At 26.6% G+C, this 17,362-nt stretch overlaps 1 protein-coding gene across 1 annotated transcript in view; it reads right to left on the bottom strand.

Moving 5' to 3' along the window:
- Nucleotides 1-17,362, bottom strand: part of LOC100205700 (leucine-rich repeat-containing protein 74B) — a 54,788-nt gene that overhangs the window by 11,057 nt on the left and 26,369 nt on the right. Inside the window, exons 4-8 of the mRNA XM_065808176.1 lie at nucleotides 6,098-6,191; nucleotides 3,636-3,688; nucleotides 2,103-2,184; nucleotides 860-945; nucleotides 545-660 (exon numbers count right to left, since the gene is read on the bottom strand). Coding sequence (XP_065664248.1) covers nucleotides 545-660; nucleotides 860-945; nucleotides 2,103-2,184; nucleotides 3,636-3,688; nucleotides 6,098-6,191 — 431 coding nt within the window. The remainder of the gene's footprint in view (nucleotides 1-544; nucleotides 661-859; nucleotides 946-2,102; nucleotides 2,185-3,635; nucleotides 3,689-6,097; nucleotides 6,192-17,362) is intronic.

The following is a 17,362-nucleotide window of genomic DNA, read 5'->3' as shown; positions in this document are numbered from 1 at the left end:
AATTATAGTAATATATGAAATAATATTGTATTTATATAATACTAATCATAACAAGAAAAAACAGAAATTACAATTATACTATAAAAATAAATTTCTTACAACAATAGTGAAAAAGAATAAACATTAATGTTTGATTATACACAATAATAATCATAACAAGAAAAAAAAAAATTAATAATAATAATATTAACAAATAATAACAAATGGTTATCGCATTAACAATAGCAACCATAGAATATTAATAATTAGCAAAAATAGTAAAAAAAATTATAGATGACAGTATTTTAAATTACAAAATGATTTATAACAAATAAACAATAAAGAATTGTCATTTTTGGTTATTATACTTAACAGATAATTTTTTACAAAACAAACCAATCACAACATTAAAAAAAGTTAATTATTTCTGTTTCACTCAACACTTCTGTTTGAGTATTTTACAAACAGAAAAACATTTGAGATTTTATTAATAACAAAATATGATTTTGTTAATATATATTAATAAAAACATTATTAAAATGTTGTTATACTATTAGATAGATACCTTATATCAAGATGTTGTAAAGAACTGTTAACTTTTAGAGATTCAGAAAGAACAAAAATGCCATTATCAGCAAACCCATTCCAAGATAAGTTGAGCTTTTTCATTGATATATTTTCCTAAAATCAATAATTAATACATTTTTTTAATAATGGTTTTAAATTTTAGTAACAACAACAAAAAAAAGATTTCTAAACAAAATAGTTAATTTGATATCTCAAAAGAACTACATACAATAATAAATAGAACTCAGAGATAAATAGAACTACAATATATTACTTTTTCAACAAAACACACTTCTACAAATAAAAAAATTACTTTTAAGGCCAATGCAATAGCACAAGCACCCTTCTGACGAATATGATTCCAACTTAGATCAAGTTCTTCTAATGTTTCATTTACTGCTATATTTATAAAAATAAATTTAACATATATAGTAAATAAAAAAAAAGGAACAAGAAACAACACTAATTTACATCAGTTAACTCATTATGACAGAAAGATGACAGAAGAACTTTTATAGTTACATAATTTAACCACATAAATAAAAAACCACAGCATACTGTATAACCAAAAACCACAGCATACTGTATGACCAAAAAACAATCCCATATTGCGAATATGATAAAAAGTCATGAACTTGTTTAAACAAGTCAGATGTTGAAAATAATAACAAAAATATTTAGCAGGTTATGATTTTTTGTATTGTTAGAAAAATGTCTTTAAAAAATCTATGTTATTTACACATAAATTTATCCTTATAAATGTTTTTGAACCTGGGAATAACTCGAAAAACAAGGCAGGTCATTAACGGAAAATCCATACTAAAAAATATGGGTGGCTAAGTAGTATTGATATTCCTATAGTCTGTCATAGTAGAAAATCTGCATCAAAGTTTACTTTAAATTTAAAGATGATATTGGTAGTTAGAGACGTTAACCTCAAAAATATTAAAGCATTTAATAAAAAATCATTTAAAACAAAAGTATGAGTTCATGTAACTTACGTTTTTAAACAACGGTAAGAAATAAGATTTTTAACATACTTTTTAAACGCGATGCATTAGAAAGAAAGTTCCTCTAAGACTTATTAATTATTTACGAGAAATTCTTTTGTAATCCTACCACTGTCTCGGCATAACACTTGTATGCCTAAACTCTCTAATATATAGATATTCTTGATTTTCAATTCATTTAAAAAAAATTTCATATATTAAAGAAACACATAATGTATAATCAATCTTTTTGTTGTTAATAAATATTTTTATGGCTTTTACTTTGTTTTAGGCTTTGTTGGGTTCTATTTCGAGTTGTCTGCTGTTGTAACTGATTATAAAAAGTACCTTCATAAAAAGTTATGAAAAGTCTTAAACATTAATTTTATTAACTAATAGCTAACATGAAACATTGTTTACTTTAGGTTAAAAAAGTATATAAAGAATAAATGGTAGGGGGTAAGAAACATAGATTTAACATGACCTGTTTTACGAGCCAAAACAGCTATTACAATTATAATAAAACATTGTAAAAACATTAGTTATTTAAACGTCTACAAAAATAACCTATTATAGAAGCAAGGAGGAGTCCAGCTTCTTCTCCAAAAGAATTGTGACTTAGATTGAGCTGCTTTAAACATTTACCATGCTAAAAAAATTTTTTTTTTTACTACTTTAATATTCCATTATTATACAAAAATAAAGGCAAAAATATCTTGAATTTTTTGGTGTTCAATACAGGTATTTTTAGGAATGTCATAAACTATACTATAATTATTGAAGCCAGATAGAAAAAAATACATTAAATAGTACATATTATTTCCAATAGGATAGGCAAGTTTAAATTGATGCATATCAACAAAAACATAATAACATAAAGTTACAACTCTTAACACCTATATCACCTTATAGTCATCAAATCATGTAAAATATTAATGAGAAGAATATGCATAAATAAGTAAGAAGAAGAATATGCATAAATAGTCTATGATTAGAGAATACTAAATTATTTTTATGAAAAGAAAACATCAAAATTAAAACACAATTATTTTAAAAATTATTAAAAATTATGATTCAAACTTTAATATTTTAATTGATTTTATAAATCATCAGATAAAACTAGAAAAATAAAGCACAATAAAGTATGATACAATTATTATAAAACAACTGCAAATCACAACAGTCTAAAGTAATTTAGCGGTGATCAAATATTTTAAATAAAAGAAATCATAAAATAAAACAAAATATTTTTATAATTAATTTAAATCTTTTTCAATATTTTCTTATAAATTAAATGCTCATAACTCTTTTTCAGATATGTATAAAAAAACTACAGAAAAACGATTGTCTGTAGAAAAGTAACCAAATCGAAAACATACGATTAAACAAAAACGCGTCTTATCTAGTCAAAAACCTTTTTGTAATCGAAAAAACTATATTCAATGTTATTCAGCAAAACCTCCTTGAAACCATATTTTTTGCAAGTTTACATAAGTTAAAAGTTTTATTTCTCAACCAATTATTGTTGTAAACATAAAATTTTCAAAACTTGTTATTTTATACTATTTTAATAAATTATCTGAAAAATTATATAAATATATTAATAAATTGACAGAAAAGAAAAATAAATCACGAAAGAAAATCAAGAAAGTAAGAAGAATAAAAGCACAATTAAAAAAAATTCTGATCAACATTAATTTTTTATTATGACAAAATTAAAGATAGAGAAGTTTACAAATATATAAAAACTAATTTAAACTTTTTATAGTTGATTTAAAACAAAACAAAAAACCTCCAATAACTTATTTTAAAATATATCTTTTTTATTATTATTTTTATTATCAAATTAATTAATTTCTAATTTAAAACATTTTAACTTTTAAATAAATAATTTCTTAAAATTTCCCCCTAAACAAAAATCGATATTATTGTTTCATACAATGCGCAAATAGCTTTAGCATACTTTTTTATGGGTTGATTTTTAAATTACCGCACACATGTTTGGTTGTCCATAATTCTTGCAATCCCCATTATAGTAGAAAATTAAAAAAATAAATAAAAAATGAGTTTCAGTTAAAAAAAAATAAAAACATTAAAAACCTTTTGTAATGTTTTAGCAAGGATATCAGCACTTAGAGTTTCCAAGCCATTACCTAGGATACCATAAAATACAATATAAGTCATATTAGTGTTTTTAATCAAATGAAAGAAATAATATTATAAATCAATAAATAGTTTATTGAATCCTTTTCAGCACAGCAGTAACACTAATGTGATATTGAAATAATGGTGGACAATGGGCTCAGTACATAAATCAACAAAATGGGTTAGACTGCAGGCAGGTGGATCTACACAAGGAAAAAGTCATGGCAAAATAAAACATGGCAGATTCTTAAAAAGACTGCACATAAAATTTGTCTAAAATCCACCGTAGTATATATGTATGTACATATGTGTGATATGTGTGTGCGTGTCTCTCTCTCTCTCTCTATATATATATATATAAACAGCAGTCTTCTTCACATCTGTCTGGTATGCACCTTGGTTTCTAAAGTTGTATTTGGTTGCAAGCTCACCCTCAAATGATCTTGCCACTTTCAAGAATGCTTTTTGCACCAAAGATATATATTCTAATCTTACTTCAGCATTGGTTAATAGTATGCTAAGAAATAACTGGTACTTAACTGAGCAGTTGGTGCTGCTATCTCTGGCTGATAAAAATGTAGAGCAGGAAGTGAAGAAAAAGATGTTGGATAAATTTGTTCAGTATAACGTACCTGACAAGCTAAACATTTGAAAACCTGAGCTACCAATCATATCAGAGTCCACTGCGCTTTGAGAACTGGTTGACTTACGTTGAAAATTGTAGGAAGGAAAAAAACCTGAAGTCGCTAGATTCAAAAAGTTTGTTAAAAATTTGATTTGCATCAATGATTGTGCAGAGAGAAACATACGCCTTACTCAGGACTTTTTAGGTGGATACAAATCTGACAATATGCAACAAAATTTAATGCTGGTGGCTGGATACAATAGAAAGAAGCTTAAAAAATATCTTTTCAAGTTCCAGCTAAAAAAAATATATAATTTATTATTCCTGAAATACATTTTTTTTACACAATTTTTTATTTTCATTAAGAAAATGTGCAAAATTTCAGCTTTAAACGAAAAAATGGAATATTAAATATTGCTGAAATTGAGTTTCGAAAATATTTTTTTTATATATATTTGCAATCACAAAGAAATTTACAGGGGATCACATAGAAATTAAAAAAAAAAAGTGTAAACTTGAAACATTATAATGTATATCATTAGTGAATAATGTTGTCAAAAAGATTAGCAATAACAATATAGAGAGAAAAAAATAAACAAAAAGGTAAAAAATTTATTATAATTGTTTTAATAAAAAAAACCTATTAAAACTATTTCATCTTATTTATTTCAAATTTTAATAATGGTAATTTTCACAAAGCAAATTTAACATAACTGTGTAAAAATTAGTTTACTAACAATTTATCACTATCAAATTTTATTCATGTAAAGATCTCAGCAAATGAGTTAAATTGTGATACCTCTGTAACCATCAAAGTTTACAAAAAGTTATTGACTCTTATTCAAAGAATGGTTTTATGAAACATCATTTGAATAAGAATGGTTTTATGAAACATCATTTGAATAAGAATGGTTTTATGAAACATCATTTGAATAAGAATGGTTTTATGAAACATCATTTGAATAAGATTTTTACTTAAAATAATAAATATAGAAATAAAAATAATAAAAATAAAGAAAAAAGTAAAATAATATTTAAAAAAGTATGTAAATAAGAAAAATATTGAATGACATATGTCAAAAGTCAATTTATCATTCACTAATATGTCTATTGTATAAAACACCGTTAAAATTTCAAAAAAAAAAAAAAAATCAAAAGTAAGTCAACCCGGGTCTCAAAAGAAGCATATTTTTATAGAGATTTTGTAAAACATAAATATTTTAAATATTTATTGACAAAAAAATTATGTGAAAAAATAGTAGACCCTTTAAAAACATTGTTTTAAAAAAAATTTTAACACAATCTTTCTCAGCAATACAAACAGTTTTAATTTTTATTACAAACAAAATTTTTTTAAGTCTCTATGAAAATACGCTTCTTTTGAGTCCCAGTTTGATATACTTTTGAATAATTTTTTTTTTGACATCATTAGGGATTTTACCCCTGCTAAGGATTTGAACCCAAATATCTTTACAACTTGATGTGATGGTGAAAAATAAGCTGCATATTTGAAATCAAAATGAGAAATGCTATACAAAAAACAACTTGTTTGCTCGGCACTAGAATATTTTTTGTTGTTGTTGCTGACCTGTGTAATCTGCTAGGAACTCTATTGTACTAAATTAACAGCAGATGTATATTTCATGATGACACCACTGAAGATATTTCATGCAAAGTTAAGTATGCAAATATATTGTTGGATTGTTGGTGTGTGTGTTCATACACACATGTATAAACAGAGAGTAGAGTTAGACAAAAAAATAAGTTATTTATCATTTGTGCTATTATTCACCTTTTAAAGAAAGTCTTTTTAGTGTTTTAGTATGTTGAAGAATGTTGCAAATATGTTTCATTCCCTGAAAACCAATTGCATTCTCAGAAACGTCCTGAAACAAATGAAATTTTATCTTTTTTATTAAAATAAAGCAAATCAAAAAAATACTTATGTGTATTTTATTAATAAATTTAATGAAAAATAAATTTAAAAAAATATTATTCAAATTACAATTTAAAATTCAAAATTAAAAAATTCTATAGCTACAACCTATTTTTGTTTCATTTTTTTAATTTCAATAATTTAACATTTTATACATCAAGGCAAATCACTTTTTTTAAAAAAAAATCAATCGAACCTTTATCAAAAAAAAATCAATCGAACCTTTATCAAAAAAAAATCAATCCAACCTTTATTAAAAAAAAAGAAAAAAAAGAAAAAGAAAAAAGAACATCAAGGTTTATGTTTTAGAATGTTTTTGCTTTGCTTTGCTTGCTAAATCTTTGCTTTGCTTATTACTTTTTTTTTGGAAAAAGAAGAAAAAAACAAACAATAATGAAAGATAAAAATTGCCTTCCTTTGCAGAAGCAGGCTACAAGATAGTTGATGTATGTACAAGGTTTGGGGTCAAATACATTTGATCAAATACAAACACAAATATGTTAATTCTAGATTTCCAAATACAAATTCAAATACAAAAATAATTCAATCGGCATTTTCCAAATACAAATTACAAATAAAAATATTTGTAATTTAGGTTAAGAAAAATTATAAATTTTTTTTTTTCAAAACAAGACTGTTAAAATGGTCTACTACATAGAAGAATGAAAATAAGTCTTCTAATAAATACCCCTATTTAACACACTTTTAATTTATTTTAGTGTTAAAATTAAAAAACAATGAAACTCTTGGTATTTCCCAAAAAATACCGGTTAACCTAGAATATGGAGCTGCAAATACATTTCAATCAAATACAAACACAAATATTTAAATTTTTTTATCAAATACAATACGAATACAAATATACTAAATTAGACCATTTTTACCAAATACAAATAAAATACGTATTTGACCCCAACCTTGATATGTACTGAAGCCCCTGGCAGCAGACTATTTGAGTATGACATTAGACATGTAATCTAAACATGCATTTATAGTTTTATATATGTATATATATATGCAGTGTTTCAAAAAATTATCCGACCAAACATTTAAAAAAATATTTTTCCTGAAAAAAGTGCTGTATTTTTGTAAATTTAGACTTTTTTGGTAAACTCAAGATTAATAAAAATAACATGTTTTTAAATAGATTTTATTTATTTTAATGTAAAATATGAATCACAAAGTTTTTAGTCTTAAAATAAAGAAACTTAGTTTTTTTATTGTCAAAAATATATTCGGCCAAACACATTTGTTTCATAATAAATTATTATATAACAAAACAATTATTTTAATACTTTGTTGGGCCTCCCTTTGCTTGGATTACAGCTTCTAGACGTCTAGGCATTGATTCAACTAAAGATTCTGTTTCTTCAAATGTTCAATAGGATTAAGGTCCGGTGATTGTGCGGGCCATTCCAAGACCTCAACATTATTTTCAGCAAACCACTCCTTGGTTTTAGTGTTACTATACTTGAAATCGTTATCTTGCTGAAATGTAAAATCAGATCCTAGCTGAAGTTTTCGGGCAGATGACTTCAAATTTTGCTTCAATATGTTTCTGTATTGCACCTGATTCATTAGAGTATCAATAAATTGGAGTTTTCTGACACCCAAGCCATTGAACCCCATACCATCACGCTACCATCACCATACTTGACAGTTCCTCTCATGTAGCTTAATTTGTAGGCTTCTCCGGCTTTTCTCCAAATTTTTTGGGCTTTATCAGATGACTTTAAGTTGAATTTCGATTTGCCACTCCACAGGATCTTTTTCCAGAAACTTAACGGTATGTTTTTGAACTTCTTAGCAAACTCCAATCTTCTTTTCATGTGTTTCTTACTCAAAATGATAGATTTTAGAATTAGAGAATTTTTAATATAATAGAGCGTAAACATTTTTTTTTGGGAAAAACTTGTTTGGTCGTATAATTTTTTGAGACACTGTACATACGTATATTAGTGGTGTACACTGGATTTTTAGATGTTGGAGTTTTGCAAGAAATTTGAAATTTGTTGATGAATATAAATTTAGATAAAAATAGTAAAGAAAAAATTTTATAAACTCGTTGCTCCCACGTTAAGGGCTGGGTGGGCCCAAAAATTAGGGTTTTTTGTTCCCAAACTCTAATCACCCCAATTCTTTTTTGAAACAAAACATTCTTTTTTGATATAAGCATAAACATACAAAAGTTTGGAGTTTGCACAATGCCTGTAAGTGTCAAAACTGTGTATATATATATATATATATATATATATATATATATATATATATATATATATATATATATATATATATATATATATAATTTAAATATATACAACCAATAATTTATAAAATATGCATAAATAAAATATTAAATAATTTTAAATTAGAAATTAAATTTAAGTTAAATTTGTTCCTTTATATTTTTAAATATCTTTTTTGATATTTTTTTTACTTTGGACTCGTTTAGACAAAAAACTCAAAAAAATATTTTGTATTTATCAATTTCATCAACAAGAAATAACTTAATAAGATAAAAACTTTAGTTTTATATATTTTTCTTTTTCTACCCTTTTCTATATTCCCTTTCTTTGACCCTTCTATATTACTTTTCTTGTTAAGTAAGGAAGCTCTAAGAAAACAAAACCATTTTATTGCACTGCCACATAAGTAATATTATTTAAGTTGATTCTTTATTTCCTACATCACTAATATTTACACTTGTGTTCCAACAGGAACTCAAATCAAGATCTTTGGTGCATCACTACTTTAACTGTTTAAGGGTCTAAATATGCGAAAATTCCTTTAAAATCTAATGCTGAGACTGTATACAAGATTCAAACTATATTGAAATATTATCTTATAATATTTAATTATCGAATGCTGCTCACAGAAGAACTCACAGCAGCCATTACACCTGAGTAGTTAGCGAGAAAGAATTGCAGTACTATTTGTACAAGAAAATGTGAACGAAAGTGCATGCATCTAAGGTAAACTTCAAATTAAGGAATGTTAAAACATTTATTAGGTTTTACAGTTTTACACCTACTTTAAAATTGCATTTCGGCAACATCTCCTAAGTTTTGATTTATAGCATTTATTTGTCATTTTTTAAAGTATTTTGTTTATTTAAAGTTTTATTGATGTTAAACACATAACATATTTTATATATATATATATATAAAATATATATATAACACATTTTTCTTCATTAATTTTTATGCTGATTTCGAACTACTTAATTCCTTTATTTTTCATTTAAAAACTTTTTTTCTTTAATTTTAATAAAATAAGATTATTTAAAAACAATTAATTGTTAAATTAAGCAATCATTAAGTGAAGCCATTATTATTATTAAGGTAAAGAATCCATGGTAAACATTTTTTTCCATTTTATCAATAAAAATGCAATCATTTTGTGTGGTTATAATTACAATAGAAAAGTCCATATAAGGAACTAAATGAGCTGTCTTGTAATTTTAAACAAGCTAGGATTTTCTCTTGGACGCCTAATGTAAAACATACAGTTTTTTTTGCTAACTCGCTCTGTCTCAGTTGCTTTTGTCACTGGTTCCAATTGTATTTTGAATTTTCAATTTTTTTAACAATGGGACAGTAATTCCAAAAAAATTTCTAAATTACCTGAATCTTGATTTCACAATGGTTTGGATATTTAAAGATATTAACACAAGGAATTTTTGTAATTGACTCTGAATTTGATTGCAATAAGTGCCATGCTGACACTTTTTTTTTTTAAACATCTTCGCTTCCAACAAGGCTGCAAGCAGCCACTAATTAAAGTTGGAAGTTACTGAAAGAGAACAGATGAAGATTGTAGAGCAAGATAACGATTGACGGACAACTTAAAAGATTGCAAATTATATGAATCAGGAAAGCAAGATGAAGGAAGCGAATTCCAAAGAGCAAAAAAAACTGCTGTCCATTGAGGACAACTTTTATACTACGATTGGAAAGGAAGGATTCAATAATCTTAAAGATATTGCCAGATACATCATAACAAGAAAGCTTATGGAGAAGACCAGCATGCCAAACTTTATCAAAAGCTTTTGAGATGTCAAGAGCAATGGCCTTAACCTCTCCACCTTTATTTAATGCACGATAAAACCTATCAGTTATTTCTGTTAGCAAATCAGCTGTAGAACGAGAAGATCGAAATCCATATTGATGGTCAGAAAGTAAGTTATTAGATTCAAGATGAGAAATAAGGTGTTTGTTAATTAAAGACTCAAAAACCTTGCTATATGATAGGAAGAAGACTAATGGGACGGTAGTTAGACGAATCAGATCGCTCTCCAGAATTTTTGAAGATAGGGATAACAGATGCCGTTTTCCAGCAGGCTGGAAAACAAGACTCTCATAAGCACTTGTTGAATAGTTTTGAAATTATAAACGACAGCTCCGGAGAACACTTCTACAAGACAATAACCGGTATGTTGTCCGGGCAACAAGCTGTAGAAGAGTCTAGGCAGGAAATCACTTTAGATACAGAAGCTGGAATGATACGAATGTCAAGCAATGAATCAACCTGTTTGTTGGCAATATCAGGTAGAACGCAACTAGTGGAGTCAACAGATGATATTGATGAAAAGTTTTTAGCAAACAATTCAGCTTTGTCTTTAGGTTAGGTGACAAAGTCTGAACCATACAAGAGAGGTGGAATGAAAGATTTCCCCTTATTATTAATAATATTAAAGATTCTCCAGAAGTCACGAGAGCCTAATTTTTGAGATGAGATATGAGAATTCATGACCTGAGAATAGCGGGCTTTGACGTTAGACAAAATTTTTTTACAATGGTTTCTTGCAGTAATAAACAGACGTCTGTTTTCTGAAGAATTGTTTTGCTGATAAATATGGAAGTAACAGTTTTGATTGGCAATCGCAGCAGCACAGTGTGAGGAAAACCATGGAGGAGAGTGAGGCTTGACCTGGAATCATCAAGAGGGAACAAAAGATTCCATGCCAGCCTGAATCCATGAAGTTATGTAAGATGCACATTTGTTGACAGTAAGACAAAAGATTTCTACCCAAGGGCCATTATAAACATTTTAACTTACTAACATTTTAAAAAATAAAACAACTATATAAAAAATAAGTATAGAAAGGGTCAACGTGGAATAGATTTACCATGACCTGGGTCATACGGGTCAAATAAAATGTATTCCACTTTACAAGGGTCATGGTAAAATCACTACTCCAATCAAGTCTAAAATGTTTTTAAAACTTTTCATACTGATTGTAATTAATCATTTCAATAAACAAAATGTATAGTCTTTGCTTACTGAAAAAATATTGAATTAAGGAATAATTAATATAATTATAATAATTATAAAATATTGAATTAAGGAATAATTAATATAATTATAATAATTATAAAATATTGAATTAAGGAATAATTAATAAGTAATAGAAATGGTCAGTGTAGAAGAGACTTACCAAGACCCATATTTTACAAGTCCAAACAGCTAGTAACATGACAATCCAGAAAAAAAAACTTCAATAAATAATTTTTAAACTTATATCAATAACCAGTAACATGTAAATGTCTTGTTGACATTTAGATGTTATTTTGTTGACATTGTTATTTATTTACTTTATTTACTCAGATGATAAAAATAACCATACCTGAGTGCATTGGTTATTTTATTATGGTTATTGTGCAACAAAAGAGCATTAATTTAAATGTGAAATTAGGAAATCATTGAAATGTGGATAGTATAAAAGAGAATTTAATTATTATGAATAGACTTAATGTAAATTTAGGTATTATTAATAAAATTAATGGAAATTCATGTACTTTTAATGAAATTAGTGGAAACAGCTAATGGAATTAATGGAGATTTGAATCTTAATTATGGAAGTTTGGATGCAATTTGCAAAAAGTTAAATGTGCATCACGGGAACACAATTGGAGCAGAACAAATTGAAAGCAATAAAAACAAAAACAAAAAAATTCAAGAATTAGTACTAGCCTTGCTTAACTGTAAAAGTTTAAACCATGTCTAAATACTACAACTACTAGAATGTAAAAATACTTCTTCCAGAAACTTGCGACAAGTGGAGAATAGCAATAAACTTGTTTATAAAGATAAAACCATCATATTATTTAAATAAGCAGATAAATTATTCAAAATCAAGTATAACTAATGAATTTATACTCATTCAGCAAGGTCATTTGTATAGAGATATTATATGGATATGTAATAAGGAACATAAAAATAAAGTAAAAAAAAAATTAACAAATTTAAGATTATATATTATAAATAAGATTAAATCAACTCCTTATTTGTATTTTATAAGCAAATATAAAGTAAAAGATCAATTTAAAATTTCACTCATTTATGCAAATACATATAAAAGTAATAAAAGTAACACACTAGTTTTGTATCAAACTAATAAATCAGAATATACTTGTTACACTTCCCCCTCCTCCTTCTACTGTCATAAATCAGACTATACTGTGTAACTATATAAATTAATATTGTAATCTGCAATTAAATAAGATTTACAGAAAATGCGTCTACAAGTATTGCTAAAATATTTTTGTAGTCCATAAATTTTTTTTTTCAAATAATAATCATATTGTTTTAAAGCAAATAATAAAAACCTATAATTGTAAATAGCTTATTTTCAGTTTTGAAAATATTCAAAACTTGTAATAAAATGTCTTTGCACTGGCAAAACATTTAAGAACATTCTCTTCGTACCCTTACAGAACATCTTCTTTGAGATAATGCTCTTTGAGATTCTTTGAGAACATACTGCTCTTTGAGATTCTTTGAGAACATACTGCTCTTTGAGATTCTTTGAGAACATACTGCTCTTTGAGATTCTTTGAGAACATACTGCTCTTTGAAATTCTTTTAGAACACACTACTCTTCTCAATAATCAACAAAATATTTCATTATTCATTATTCTCACTAATCTACAAAATATTTCTCTTCAACTAGAGATTCAATAAATATTAATAAATGTTTAATAAAAAATAAAAAAATAAACATTTTTTCAAGCCTTGTATATTTTTTAAATATATTTAAAAAACTTTCAAACTAATATGATGAAAAACAAATCTCATCATACAACAATTTAAAAAAATAATACAAATACCTAATTAGTATCATTAGTAATGGTCATGATGTTAAACTGATGCTGTATTGAGGCAGGTGAGGATTTTTAGCCATGATTTAGCCAAGAAAACTTACCTAGGAAAAGGAAAACACTTATAGAAAAACCCCAATATAATTGTGGTTAAGGTAGAAAGTTCTGGTAAACATAGAATGCTTCCTAGGGTAGTATCATAACAAAAATATCCTGATCTGCAAAACAAGTTAATGCCAGAAAGGATAGTAAAACAAAAGTAACAAAAGTAATATGAATACAAATGAACAATTTCATAAATAATTCAAAGCAAACAGTAGTAATTAACATAGTAAAGTAAAAAAATCAATAACTAACTAATAAAGTAAAAAAACAAAAAATAAAGTAAAAAATAGTAACTGATAGTAGTGTGGTATATGTAGCTTTGGTAAAGTGCTTGCTTCAAAAGCATGAAGCGTCAAGTTTTATCCCCACCATGTCCCCAGGTAGATGCTTAACTTGTTTCTCTGTGCAGCAGCCATTTTTAGTAGTATAAAAAGGGCGTTCTAGCTTATTTTTTTCAACCATTATACTAACCATAATTTCTTAACCTATTTTAACCATAAACCTATCCATAATATCTGAGCTAAAATAAAATAATATAAAAATAAAATAACGGTAGCATAATATATTATTAGGTAGCATAATATATTTGGTTGAGAAAAAAACGATAATTCCTCTTATACTCTTATACTAAGAGTATAAGAGGAATTATCGTTGGAAAGTCGGGTTGTGGAAAAACTACTTTATTATTGAATTTACTTTTGAGACCTAGTTGGTTAGACTATAATAATTTACAAGTTTTTGGAAAATCTCTTTTTCAACCAGAATACAAAATATTAAAACAATCTTTTGAAAAAAATTACCAAAAGAAATTATTCTTCAACTATTTAAGCTACAAGACAAAATAGAAAAATTAAATGCAAACCCTGAGCTTATAATTGAAGACATTTCAAAAAATTTGAATGAGAAAACGGATATGGAGTGCAAGTTTTTTGAAACAGCAGAAGATGTACCTAATCCTGAAGATCTCGATATTCATAAGAATAATTTGATGGTTTACAATTAACAAAGCAAAATAAGTGTGAATAGAGTTGCAAAAAAAACCGTTTTTTTATAATTGTGTTTTTTTTGCAAAAAAAACATGTTTTTTTTGTGTTTTTTTTGTTTTTTATAGTTTTTTTTGTTTTTTTAGATTAAAAAAAATTATTTACTTTTATTTAATTTCTATTTTTATTATAAATGTAAAACAATATATAATAGTAACATGATATATGATAAATATATAGTACATCACTTGAAAAATTTATTTTTAATTAACAAAAGACTCTGTATTCTGGCTTTCTCGTTCATTAAGGTCTTCTATTGTAAAGTCAAATCCATATTCTTCAGAGTCACTTGATACCTCTGACTCTAAACTCTGTGAAGTACTATTGTCCAGAAAAAATTCTTGGCTTTGACTTGTTGATGATTCTGCATTACATTTTAGATTTTTGAGTTGTAAATTATGTGATATAAATACTAATTTTGAAGCTCTGTCATTTGTTAATCTATTCCATTTTTGATTGTGGATCCAAGATTGTCTACTAAATGATCTTTCGACTGCAGCACTTGTTGGCGGAAGTAATAAAATTTTACTTGCAATATTTGATAGTATTGGAGCACAAGAACAACATATTCCCTTCCACCAACTTACAGGAGATGAATGTTTTACTGAAGCCCATATAAAAGGTTTTGCAAAAAGTCCTTCGTTTGATCTATAATCAGCTATCTCACCCAAAATTTTGTCATCACATTCTTTAATAGAAGAATCCATTTTTCCTAATTTATGTAGCGTTTCAATGTTTTAAATATGGCATCTTAATTCATTTTAAATATAATTTCCTTTTTTTTCAATTAATTTAAATGAGGATTAAATTCTGAAAATACTCACCATTTCATCTCCAGAGATATGACATCCTTTATAACGTGGATCCACTAAATTTGCAGCAAGATGAATGTTTCGAATGTGAAATTTCCTTCTTTTGGCAATTATTTCCATCATAGCATTTTCCTCGCTTTTTAGAATTGGACTGCAAAGGATACTGTCTTGAAAAGACTTTTCTAAATCTGAAAATGTTTTTGCAACAATGGAGAGACTTAATTTATCTCCTTCAACTGCTGCAATGGCTATGGCTATTGGTTTTAATAACTTGATAAACCCATCCACTTTATCCCAGAACACTTCTGACAACAATAGGTTTTGAATAGGCTTAGCAAGAGATTTTGCTTCATCGTCAATAGCTAATCCCTGTAGTGCTAATCTGTTGTTATGAAGACTTTCCATACAATGTATAATTGAAGCCAATCTGAAGAATATATTTATTTATAATTAAATATTTATTTGCCTAATGTTATTTCCATACTAAGTATTATGATTTATAATGTAATATAAATTTTTTAAAAATTTATAATAATACTTTTTATGTTTTATTTTTTATGTTTTTATGTTTAATTTTATTATAAAATTAATTTTTAATAAACCTAGTTGTTACTGGAAGCTTTAGTGATTGTTGAATGATTTGTCCTGATTTCTGCTGATGTTGTTTTAACAAAGCTGATAAAAGTGGAGAGTTCTTTATCCCTTTTACCACCATTGTGCAATTTCTTTGGGAATCTGCTATTGATTTCAAGTTACTCGCATCAGTAAAAATTAAATTTAAGGTATGTGCCAGGCATCCATAAGGATATATGTGAGGAAATTCAGTAACTTTTTTTTTTTTTTTGTTATTTCACCTCCCCAAGGCCCAGAAGGCCACTACAGATGAGGAGGCTACTTAATTGTGGTTATAACCCTCTCTCAACTCTATAACTCCAAAACACGAACCTTTACGAACAAGGCCGCTGCGCGGAGAAACAAGTTGTTAGTTGCCATGCTTTTTTCATATTGGCTGCATATCAGTACAAACACCAAGAACTTTCATAGGTCCAACATCGCATATTATTTTTTTAACTATATTTGCCATATATTCGCCAGTATGACTTTCTGCGCCTAAATAAAGAGTTATACGTTTAATAATTATAATAAACTATAAAAATTTAAATATTTTTGAAAAACTTTACAACTTTGGAGAATATAAAATAAAACTTGCTATCTGACAATTCTGAAGACATGATATCTAAAATTAATCTAAAAAGACTACCTGTTTCTATGCTGGTCCAAAATATAGGTTGAGGTACCGTTACAAAAAAATTAATGATTCCTTCATTCCTGTAAATAGTAAAATCTATCTTTATTACTGATTTTTATTATTTATGAATTATACACATGAAGTTAGAATGCACCTAAATTATATATGTGTAGCTTACATTGTTACATAATTTTGTTATATAACGTTTAAAAGTATCTAGGTATTGGATACTCCTATACTAGTGCACAAATCAGAACGTAGATAAATAGTCCTACTATTTTAAATCATATTTTCCTTGCCTGATATTGCTCCACCCATCACACAAAATTGCTACACTTAAAGCAGTTCCCACTAGTTCTTTAACGGTAGTTGAGGTTTCATTATAAACCCTTTCAAGTAGGGAATTAGACAACATATCACGGTTAGGTAATTTAAATGCAGGTCTCAATTTTGCAAAGCTGTCTATCCATAGTTTATTTTCAAAAACTCTTAATGAGCACCCAGTACCATTGACAGCGCGTGCTAAATCATTTGCGATTCATCCTGTAAAAACATGAAATTTACAAAAATTGTTATTACAAAAATTACTTATGTACTAAATAAAGTTTGCTAAATATTTGAAAGTATTAAATATTCTAAATATAATTCTTACTATTTGTTCATTAGTCATTTTGTCCGAGAAAATGTAGGATGCAATTTTATTTTTCTGAGGTGTGAATGGAACTCTTGTTGAAGAATGCAATCGTTTCAAGGGAGGCTTATCTAAATTGGTTTTATTTGGCTTACAGTCTCCAAACTTAGGGGTTGTAGAC

This window comes from Hydra vulgaris, chromosome 10 (assembly GCF_038396675.1).
Source record: "Hydra vulgaris chromosome 10, alternate assembly HydraT2T_AEP".
NCBI classification, from domain to species: Eukaryota; Metazoa; Cnidaria; class Hydrozoa; order Anthoathecata; family Hydridae; genus Hydra; species Hydra vulgaris.
This window is presented reverse-complemented; position numbering and strand designations above follow the sequence as displayed.